Genomic DNA, 12,177 nt, shown 5'->3' on the forward strand with positions numbered 1-12,177 from the left:
TGACTTTTTTAGGAGTTGTGAGCACAGTAATTAAATTTAATAGAAGGAAATCTCAGAGGATTTTGATTTCTAATTTGAGTGGATGGCACATACATACATGTTTGTATTTCTGTAAGGAGAACACGTATATATCCATATGGTTAAATCAAATTCAATATATGTGTAAAACTGACTTATATTGAAAATCAGTTGTTATAGCATTATAGTATTTATTGTATCTTCTGAAATACAGTAGCAGTGTGGTTAGTGATCTCATATTTTCTTTTTAAGACCTGGCCCATATTCCAGTTTTACTTTTTTTAATGAGTAATGTGAAGTGATTTCTGCTGCCATAAATGTTTTTAGTCCCAACATTTTCCTCTTTTTCCTCTCTTACTCAGTTTATTTTATTTACACAGATGACCTCTAGGAAATAAGCAAACAGACTTTTATCCTGGGAGTCGTGCTTTCCTTGCTTCCCCCAAAGTTCCATGTTTGGAAAATCATGAAACACTGTTTAAACTAGAATGATTTCCAGCACACCTTCTCAGTTATGCTGTTTTAAAGGTGGTTTAGAAAGTATAGGAGATAAGTTTGCCAAAAGAATCAGGTTCAACTAAGAAAATATGTACACTGCTTTGACTCAGTAAACTCATACTTGGTATGGTTCATCTTCTTCATATTTACTTTTGCCCATATTAGAAAACAATTAGCTTACTAAACAAATTTGAGTATTTGGGATAAAAAAATCTACTTTGAGTCTCTCTCATTTGACTAAGAATTACATGATATTTGATAAGCTTGTTTAAAAATGGACATATCCAAATATTATTGTAAACACCCATTGATTTGTTTTACCTGCAATATAAGTATTTTACTTAGTTGGCTTACATAGTAGCTAATAATATTTGTTAATGTAATTTAACTGCTGTGAACCTTTACTGAACAAATATTGAAATTTATACAAGTCAAAGAAAGAGAATCTCTAATGACTTTTGTAAAAGCTTCCATTTAATAGTTAAGGAGAAAAGTTTATATGACATACCAGATGCAATTAACAGTAGATTTTACATTTAATAAAAGGAAAGAAGCATATGTATTTGCTTTATTCATTCCATCATAATTTGCATTAGAGCTGTGGGTGTTTAATGAGCAAATTCCAGCTAAAATGCTATATTGATTTTCTAAGTGAACTTTGTAATAGCTATCTACCTTACAAAAGCTCTCTGTTTACAATTGTTTTCTTTACTAAAAACTAAAAATGTTTTAGAATTGATGAGTTTAGCATAATGATTCTTTTAAAATAAAGAGCTCTTTTAGTGTATGCAGGGGTTTTACTTACAAGGGGAAAGATTTTATTAAATTCTTCCAAAACAAATAAAGTTTATACAACAAAATAGCAGTGCTGTACTTTTATATACTACAATATTTGCAAACAAAGGGAAATATTCCTTTTTTCTTAATTCAGTTCTCTGGGATTTAAATATTTTAACTCTTGAATGCCATTATATACACATATATATATATATATGAATTAGTAAATGATGCCATACATTTTAGCTTAATACTAGACTACTCATACTTCATTTCTGAAGTATGTGTCATTTTCTTACATGAAATGTGAATTCTGTACAAATCTGTGTTTCTTCTTGGTCAGGTCTCGCGACAGCAAGGATAGGGATGGTTGGTATGCCGCTGGAAGGTCTCCAAGGAAAACCTTGTAATGTCCACCAGAGCAGTTGATGAAAAAGTAGCTGGATACATTTTTCCGTTGAATCAGGTGCCAAGTCAGTGTGGCAGCATTTTGCTGGATATGTCATGTCTTGAATGGAATTTAGTTGGTGTTACTCTCAATCAGTTTTCACCTCACAGTTTTAAGAAGCATAGGGATGATAATCTGGATAATTTTTACTCTTTCTCATATGAAGGAATTTCTTGTCACTCTTTCATAGACTCTAACTGGACAGTTTATACATCACTCATTTTCCTAGACATGGAGCAAAATGTTTGCTTTGCTGCTGCATTGAGACCTGCATTGAGTGTCTGCATTTCACTTATTTCAAGCGTGCTGTGGTTCTTACAGTCCTGAAATTCTACTTGTGACTCATCCATAGCTCAATGTGAAAGGGTAATATTCAAACTACCTTCAATCATGTGACAGCCATAATATTCCCCATAGCAGGAAAAAAATAATTAATAAAATAGTAAACAAGAGTCAGATATGTATAGCCATTGGGTAACAAAAAGCCTAAATTCAGCTTGGGCTGGTGAAGAAATCAGGTCTTAATAAGTAAGTAAGACTTAGTCTTCTACAGACCATTAAAATGAGTTAGATGAGTTCTTTAAGTATTTTTTAAATAAGTAATTTCTTTTGGAAATATCAGTATTGCTATGTTGTATTAAAATGTGATGTATCTAAATAATTTTTTTTTTAAACTTAGATTACTGTGCAAGCATCTTACATGATTTTCTACATTTTCTCTCACCTGTTTCAGTATTAAACAATCAACTTGCAGTATTACTTTAAAGAAACAGAACCGGAGGCCAGACACTTGTAATTGATACAAAATTACTATAAATATTTTTTTAATGCAGTTGGCGGATCTGGTCAGTGGTATATTAACACCAATGCTTTAATTTAGTGGAAGAATAAGAAAACAAGAAAGAGTTTCTCAATTTAAGTCACTTTTCATAGCTGGTAGTTAAAAGATAGTGTTTCGTAATAAACTTTTGGTTGGCAGAAGGGTTCACTGTTCAAAGGCAAGGGAGTTCTGTTCAAAAGCATCTGAGCTGCTATCAGGGGTGTTAAGATTTCAGATAAGCAGGATTCTTAAATGACTTGAAAAATACCTTTTTCTGAATGCTTTCATACTGTTATATGTACATTACTTTGGTTTAATTACAAATAAGTAATAACCTGTTTTTTAAAATCCTGTATCATCATTATTACCACTGGCTATATTTATGGAGAGAGGTACTTAGGTATGCCAAAAGACAGTCACTCTACATGTACATGTATGTTCAAGATCCATGGCAGGAGTCAACAAATTGTGGGGTTTCGTGCTGAGGTGAGGATGTTCTAAGGTCAGACAGAAGGGGTGCACTTGAAGAGGCCAGAAAGGAGTTAACTGAACTGGAAAATAATTAACCTCAGCAGAGTAATAAGTGCCAGATCTTCAGTTATTTTAGACAACTTTCTATTCATTGCAGCAATTGTTTTCAAAGTGAAAATTGCATAGTGTTTCCACTTGCAGCTTTATGGGAAGGGTTCTCTGTGAAGTGTCTCTGTTGTGGTGCTAGATAAACTGGCATAATTTACTGGAAAAATTAGGTACTGATGGGTAATAATTACCATAAAGAATCAAACTGCTTGTGTGTTCCAGATCCAGTCAGGACATAGCAGTTGCACTGTAGTTTACCCAGGCAGTCATTGCTCTGGCACTAGTTTTCCTGTCGTCACAGATCTCAGCAATCAAAGTGGAAGTCTGGTGAGCTGAAATGCACAGCCTAGGTTACCTCATGTGTTTTCTTCTTGTCCTTGCTGAGCCACCAACCTTTGCAGATATCAGATGTATTCTCTGCAAGTGCTGCAAACTTATTGCTGGACACCAGCCAGTGCAAATGCAGTTTTACCGCTGCCTTACATCTGTATTAGTTTTTCCATTCCACATCAAGCAAAGCTTTCTTGTTGCAAACAGGGGAAATAGGTCTTCAAGGAAAAGAAAGACACTATTCTTCTGGATTAAAGAGAATTTAATCAGTGTATGTTAATTTTTGCATACATTTCAAAATCTGTGCTTCCAATGCAATTTCTTTTGGTGGTGTTGTTGGGACACAACTCGTTACAGCTCTGACCTGATGACTAGGCTTGTAGCTCCTCTGCAGACTTTTTGTGAGGGGAGGAACTGCACTTTCAGAAGTAACATTAGCTCTTCCCGGTCTGATTCAGTGTAATCTGCTGTTAGCCAGCAACCTTTTGCTAGACCTGCAAAAAAGTCTTCCTTACTCCTCAGTGGCAGTCTTCTCACAAGCTTGAGGACAAGAAGATTCCCTTTTTCTTGGTACTGATAAAATTTATTTTGCACCAGCAATATAGCTGCTACAAAAATGTGCTGCTGTGTTTTCTATTGTTTCACTCTGTGAAGAACAATATAATATTTCATTATATATTCCACTATGAAGTTTTTTGTGCAATAATGTACAGAAGTGAAGTAAGAGAGGAATAACAAATAAAGGCAAAGTTAATGTCAATTTAGGTAAGAATGGAGTGACAAAAGCTGTAGGCTTTTAGTAAAAGGAAGTAAAGCAGCAGGAAGTCTTTCTTTGAGATCTTAATGACTTAAGCAGTGGTTGAGAGAGGAGCAGATAGTTCTGAAGGGAGTAAGAAAGCCCAGCTTATGGCTTAATAGAGAAAGTTCTTGAGGAATAAATACCAAAATTTGAAAAACATTGTAGTTTGACATTAGGAAACTATGGCTATACTCCATTTTGACAGACTAGAAGGGACGAGGAGAATGGAGAATGCAGGAACCTACAGATCTCAATTGAGTATTTTGATGTTCCTGTGAGAGAGGATATAGTTCTCTGTCTTGGAGTGACAGCAGCCTTACAGCATCCTGAAAGTCCCTAGACATTTTGAATGCATGGTTTTATGATGACTGTGAGGAGAGATTTGCAGTATTGCAGAGGGAAATGATGAAAATATGAATAAAGATTTTAGTAGAGGCAGGGTCGAGGTAAGGATTCTGGCAGCGTGCCAGAGATGGTGTTAGACATATTGACAGGGGAGAGGCAGGGAGAAAATGTAAGCTCAGGATGAGGAATGACTTGAAGGTGTTAGTTTGCTCCCAAGGATAGACAGTAAATCTTAGTTTATTGGTACCTAATGCTCCAAGGTCCATGTATGCTGTAACAGATAATATGACAGTATATTACACAATAAAGTAAAGGCTTGGCAGAGAAGGAGAGATGCCAGCTGTGCCACTCTTGTGATACCAGAGACAGACTATAAAAATATTAGAATTTTTAATATCGGTGTGCCACCCTGATAAGGAAGCAGTCTGATGGTAGCAGTTCTAATGTATGATTGCTTTTAACTCTGTGTCCTAGAAGAAACTTGTTCGTGTCTTATATGATTCTGAGCTTTAAGAATTACTTTTCCATTAAGCAAGTATTCAGAATGCCCAGCAAATCACTTTCTTTCCCTGTTAGATTTTACAGGGGTGAATTTGAAAACATTTATCTTTATTTAATACCTTAAAGTATTGATTCTATCTATTAACAGCAATTCTAGTGTTGTGTCTAAGAAGTAATATAGATCTTATGCAGAATAATCCAAGGTCATTGGAAGAGTGTTGATTTTAGGAGGTGGTGGCAAAGGCCAACATAAGTGCATCTAATAGTGCAATTCCCTGTCAAACTTGTTTGTTGAATACACTTTGGCAGCTCTGGTGGAAGAAGTTTATTCTGCTCAACGGGAACGTGATGAGGCTGTCATGGCAAGGCTTAGGTTAGCCAATGAGGAGAGAGATGAAGCATTTCTACGAGTCCGGCGTTTGGAAGAGTCTCTCAAAGAGTAAGTATGCATTTCCTGTACCAAGTAAGAAGGCTGTTGTGTTGGTCTGTGACAATCAGAAACTGCTCAACAGTGGTTATATAAATATGTAGCACATTATCATCTGTCCAGTAAAATAGACTGGGGCTAGTCTTACTTTGTTATTGCTTAATTTGTTAGCTGTTCTGCAAAACCATGTGTTTCTCTGGAGACAGAAAAGGTGAATAATTTTGATCACAAAAATTAAAAATATAATCAAAAGCTTTGGTATTGATTTATTGAGGGAGAAATAAGATGAATGTGACATTTTATGGGGATCTTTTGACACAGAGTACCAGAATGTCAGTCAAAAGTTGCAACGTATAGGAAATCAATCAAGCCTTTAAGCCCGCTAGACATTTCCTTCAGCAAAATTTCTACTAATTATATGGGTGACACAGTAAAAATATATGGGGTTTTTTCCTATCTTTAGTGTAGGAGCAGTTTGTAAGGTAATAAGGGTACAATTAATAGTTCAGAGATTTTTATGCATGCCATTTTAACACAACAGAAATAGGCAATCTTATGTTAAACAGAACTAAGTCAGGAGGAAATTATCAAGAGTGGTTTCTTTCTCCCTTTGGGATATAGGCAGCTTTGAAGCTACAGTTTGCTTCTCCGTACAATCCTTGTCCATCTGAGTTGTGATCATCTTGAAAAGACTACAGTGGCTGAGAAAGTTCTCTTACTTTTCTGGCAGGAGAAATAAAAAGCAAACAAGCTTTTCATGGCATGAGACTGAATAGGTGCAGTTGTTAGTTAACTAAATGACAGGAAATTATGTTTTAAATAATTGATTCTACTAAGAACACTCATCTTTAGGGCAGAAAAACAGTCATCTTCTTTTGGGTATTTTTATAGTTAGGGCCAGAGACTATTATCTAAATTAATTTCAATAATCTGCGCATAGTTTGTCCACCATTACTCTGTAGAATTTACAAGTTGCTAGAGTTTGTCACAGCCTCACTGTTTGTCACAAGTATGAGTCAGCAGCAAGAATACCCACAAGAATTAGTGGTTTGTTAAATATTTCTATGGAGCCCATTTTTTGTGCATATACATCTGAAATCTTGCCTAAAACAGCACTTTCTGAGGAAATTATAGATGTGCTTTAAATTCCTGTAAGAGTCATCACAACTGTGAGCCTTATGTGTCTCTCAAATTTCTTCTGCCAGTCTTGTAATCTTGTATGTTCCACAAGTAAAGAGAGTTTTACATGGCTCCAAACTTCACATGAACCTATATATAAATAGATATCATAAACTTGAGATCTTTGATCTTAAAGCACTCAAGTAATGAAGAAAATTAATTTTTCCGGTCAACAAACCTGGTCAATGACTTTTGAGTTTCTGGCATATTGCTGCTTTTTCTGCAGTGGAATCCACAGACACATGGGTAGCAGTTCTTGACACACATGAATCCCTCAGAACACCTTCACTTGTTTTCCCTTCAACCCCATCTGTCTGCTTCACTCATGTACTTGAAAACCGACTTAGTTCTAAGCAAAAGTGTGAGAAAAGAGAAGAAACTCCATTTCTCAGAGAACATACATAGTACCTTCCTCAAGAGCATGTAATTGCAGAAGGCGCTGGATACACTGGTAATGCCAAAGCAGTACTTGTTCCCAGGAGAGTCAGTAACTCCCTTGACTGATAGTTTGAAGCCAAGCTATTACATTTTATTGCTATCATTTAGAGAACAGCAATTGTACTAGCTGTCATCCACTTGGGTGTTCTTTCCGATGCTTTATAGAGCGGCCTGATACCCTGATGCCATTCACAGTCTCGGAACTGGTATAGATTTCCCGGTGGAGAACACCAACTTTCTTTTCTAACTACCACCCTTGATAGTTTCTTCCTTCCTTATAATGGTTGTTCGAAAGGTCATGTTCCCTGTCTCAGATGTGCAGCTCATAGAGGTTTGGGGTTTTTACATTGGCTACTTGTGCCACACTCATCAAGTTTTAGAGCACAGGTCACTCTTTCCATCTGCTTTGGATTTATTCCAATCAGAGAACTTTACAAGAGTGCAATATTGAACAGCCTGCCAACCTTTATCAAATGCTTTAATGCTTTCTTTAAATTAGCAGCTGGAGAAGTTCTATTGTCATTATTTAACTGTAACAACCAAAATTCTTTCAGCCCTGTTGGCTCTAGGGGTTATATTACCAGAATGTGTTTAGAAATGAGGAAGAAAGAATCCATGGTTCCTGCTGTTTAAAATCAGGAGGTTTTCATTAATTGTCTATGCACAGCACAGGGAGACTTAGCAGGGCAAATACACAGCTCAAGTTGCTACTTTTTTTAAAAATATTGTCACCTAAGGAGGTGTTTGTGTACCTACAGACACATCCCATGTGGAAGTAATATGCTGAAGGTATGCTAATGGCAGAAGTTGATGTTCTTTTTCCCACTCCCATTTCTCCCTAAGGTGTCTGCCTTTCCCAGCCTGTTGGTTGGCTGGGTGATTTTGTTGACCTGCACTTTTAGCAGTGTAGAAGTCCTCTGGAGGAGCTGGGTCAGTCCTGCCAATTTACTTTGACAAATACTGTTCTTTTCATTGTGAATACAAACTAGCAGGAGATCCATTCTTAGGTCCCCCATGAAGTGGCACTTAGAACAATGTAAAAACCTAAAGCAAGAACTCTACAAGGATTCAGCTCTGAGAATTTATTATAATAATACAAAAATTAATATTATTATGTTTGTTATTTTATTATTTGCATTACTTTATGAATGCAAGTCAAACCCAGTAAAGGTCATCTTTGACTTTATTTTGTTTAGTTCTGGTGCCAACTGAGTATGTTGGAGTAGTTACTGCTTGTGAATGTCATATAAATATACCTGTTATACACTGATAGTATATTCTGAAGTATTTCTCTTTAATTTAAAAATTTCTATACTGGTTGATTTACTATGCCTTATGTACTGTTACCTGCTAAAACAAATGGAAAATGTGGTAGGGTGCTGTCCAGTGTTCTATAACGTTTGCTAGCTAAAATCATGGCTTTAGACAAGTGCCTGTCGCAGCACTGCTGAAAACGTGTTGCTGTTTAGAAGATGTTTAATGGTTCTATATCTTTCTTAAAATATCATAGGCTACTTTTAGTAGAAGTCACCATTAAGTAAGTAGCAGTGGCGTGGAAAGGTAACTTTAATATGCTCATTTTTCCAGAAGAGAGATCTCTGTCCTTTTAACTAACCTTAGGTAAAATAAAATGTGTACTATCCGATTTATTAGATTTTTGTGCTATCACTTACTACTTTTACACAGCCAGTGTTCAGTGCTGTATGACTAAATTCCTCGTATCATCTTTGTATTTGACAGGTCAATATATGTTCTGTTGAAACAGAAAGGGAGGAAAGTGCAGGCAGGTTTGTTCCAGAATTAAATAAGGGCCTTGCAGAGAATTGGCTTCGCTTCCTATTTTATGCAAGATATAAAATCAAAATATTTTTAAAGTAACTTACACTGGTTTGGGATTTTTCCCTCATTTTGGAAGAAAGAGGTGGAAAAAGAATTACTTAAAATTAAAAAAACCCTATAAACAAAAGTGATGTTCTGTTTCATTTGGGGGTGCAGTAAAAACAAAACAAAAAAAATGTCTTGTAAAAGTTGTAAGCCAAGAAATAAATAAAATAAAAGCATCAGTCATTTCTATCACTGGGGAACTTTTTTCATCTAAGCACATATGAACAATTGATCCTTGTAGTCATATATAGCAGTAAACATTAATAACTTAACAGTCTGAAGTCAGTGCTGAAGATATGGAGCATTATTGAAAGATGGAGTCGAGCAGGTGGCACTTTAATATGTTCAGTGTCATGGTTGACTCTAAAGACTAGTAGAATGAAATTACTTGAGGTTCTAAAGATTTAAAAAGCGAACTCATTTTGCTGCACTAAGGAAATGCTACTGATCAGGCTTTCTGTGTCCCTTTTTTCTAGGCTAGAAAATATTAACCCTGAAGAAAATGACATGGTAAGCCATTCTCTGAGGAGATTTCTTGATGTCAGTCTTATATCTTAGAGGCTTAAGTTCAATTGAGTGGGTTTCAAGAACTAAGATGTGGGAAAAAGAAGAATTGACACACTAATAATGTACATCTTTGCTGCAATATGAAAATTCAATAATTTCACTCAGTCAATTTACAATTCACATGTGCCTATTAATTAAAACCCTATATTAAATAAAATATATTAAAACTTCATGTCTGACTAACATATAATGCTGTTGGTAGACATTACAGGAATTACTGAACAGAATAAACAATGCAGACACAGGGATAGATATACTGAAGAATGGAGCTATAATTCTGAACCGAATACACAGGACCAAAGAACGTAAAAAGAAAATAATAGCTGAGGAAATGAATGCAGTAATAGAACAACGGGATGCTGCTTTATCACAAGTAAGTCTCTACAAGTATATATTCACTCAGAAGCAAATTAAGCAAATTTCTTTTTTCTTTTTTCTTTTTTTTTTTTTTTTTGGAGAGGGGCAGGGGTTGGTTTACTTTCGGGGAAGAAAATTATTTTATTTACTTTTCTCTCTTGAAAATCTCAAAGGAGAGCCCTTGTAGTAAATGTCTGATTACTGATCAACTTTTTGTTATGGTAGAAGTGGCCTTTAAAATGGCGTCACTGTGTTTCATGAGAAAAGTTTTGTTTGTATTTTTTGTGCTTCATTGCTATCTGTCTTCTTTCTAAAACAAAATCTTTTTCAGTGAGCTGACCAATCTAAAAAGCTATTAAGGGCTTAGTTTTGCAGTATGCTGTATTGGTGAAATGCATTGGATGACAATTAACTGGGACAGAAGGATTTATAAAGGGTTACAAGTAGCAAAAATATACATTAAAGGAAGGTAACAGTACCACATGCAACAATGCAAGCAATTCCTCCCTTTGTTGCTTTGCATTCAGGAGATAAAAATCAGCATGTGGTCCTTGACTCTCAAAGTCTTACCCATCTACTACGTGACTTGAAAGAATCTGGGTTCTTTTTTCTGCTCAGATCACTCATTGCCTGCAATTTCCTATTTTGACAGAACAGTAATTGTCTTCATTCTCTTCACCATAAAGAGAGTCTCCTTTCTTTTCTCTTCTCATGGAAGAGTTTTTCTGTAGTTTTTTTGGTTTGGGTTTATGTTTTTTACCCACCATTTTTTCATGGAATTTAACTCAATAGGAATAAGTTTTAGGGAGGAACAGTCCAAGTAGGGAATGTACCTCCTGAGAAAAGATCTTAGACTGGATGAAGCTCCTTATGTATTTATGACAGGCAAGAAATTTCATCTGACTCTACTAATATTGGATATTTTGATTTTTAATGTAACTAAGCAAAGTTAGCCCACATGTAACTAGTTTCTACTAGATTTAAAGTCAGGTTTGTGATCTTTAATGATATCAATAATGTTAATTGAATTTATGTTCTATTGAGAAGTCCTCTGATAAAAGTACCCCCTCTACACTGTAATTTTTGCACTTTTTTCAATCATTGTTTTTACATTCTCTCCTAATTTAACTTTGAAAGCCCCATCTGCCTGGTGATTAAAGTATTTTGTGTATCTGTCAAGTATGTATTACAAAAAATCTTAATGTACTATTGGTGGTATTTTACTTTCTCAATCTGTTTTTTCCTTTTATAATAATATTGCTGGGATGTTTCCCAGCACAGCTACTGGGAAACATCCAACAGCCCTTCCAAAAGTTTATGTTCTTTCTTCTTTGCACAGGGCATTTGAAGTGTGAGTAGCTTGTAACAGGAAAGCTTTCAGCAAAAGAGAAAGATCTCTTGATATTTTTGTTTTCACTTTTTCAGGTTTTGATTCTTCGTTGAAGTGGACTTTTAGGCATACTTGGGTCATAAAACTTCTATGGATGTCAGAAGAATATCATTGTTGGGCATTTTAATACACATTTTAATTTAATGATTTTAAGCTGCCTGTTTAAGGAGTAATATTTTCCAAGTAATCATCTTGGATTAAAAAAGTTAATCAAGATAATTATTTTAGCTAGTAATGGCTCAAGTGTCACCACTAGCAAAGCCATCTTTAGGCATATCAGTAAAAAGCAGGTAACGTTAAGCAGATACTGCAGCTGAAAAAATAAATTAATAGAATAATAAATCCTCACAAAATGAAGATGCAAATATTTGGTATTAAGATGTAGTACTATGATACTGCTAGCCATTTATACCACCATTGTTCTAAATTAATTGTAATTAGTAAAACTACTCAGCATGTGTTTTCAAATATATGATGATTTTACAGATGTTACTGTTGAATCTAGAAAATAGGTCCTTGGAATTGAAGCTACCTTTTCAACCTGTGTTTCTCACTTGGTGATTCCTTGGGAATTCGTACCATACTTGAATTATTAGTAGTCTTTTGTTAACATTGCAATAGCAGTAGTTATTACAGTGCTAACAGCAAGAACAATAGGAGAGGGATTCTACATTAGACCACAAAGGGACTAGATATAATTCAGGGGATGTATATGCTTAGCATAACAAATGCAAATTATTGGAAGTTAGATCTGGTGTTGCCTCAGGCATTCATAACATCTGCAAGTTAAAATCTTTTTTTTTTTTTTTTTTTTTTTTGT

The 12,177-nt window shown here is 35.1% G+C and overlaps 1 protein-coding gene across 2 annotated transcripts in view; it reads left to right on the top strand.

The window, feature by feature from the left end:
• Positions 1-12,177, top strand: part of MIPOL1 (mirror-image polydactyly 1) — a 183,956-nt gene that overhangs the window by 57,316 nt on the left and 114,463 nt on the right. For both annotated transcript variants that reach the window (XM_058864690.1, XM_058864679.1), the window contains exons 8-10: positions 5,425-5,554; positions 9,520-9,553; positions 9,813-9,983. In XM_058864690.1, coding sequence (XP_058720673.1) covers positions 5,425-5,554; positions 9,520-9,553; positions 9,813-9,983 — 335 coding nt within the window. The remainder of the gene's footprint in view (positions 1-5,424; positions 5,555-9,519; positions 9,554-9,812; positions 9,984-12,177) is intronic.

Source organism: Poecile atricapillus, chromosome 1, assembly GCF_030490865.1.
Source record: "Poecile atricapillus isolate bPoeAtr1 chromosome 1, bPoeAtr1.hap1, whole genome shotgun sequence".
NCBI lineage: Eukaryota > Metazoa > Chordata > Aves > Passeriformes > Paridae > Poecile > Poecile atricapillus.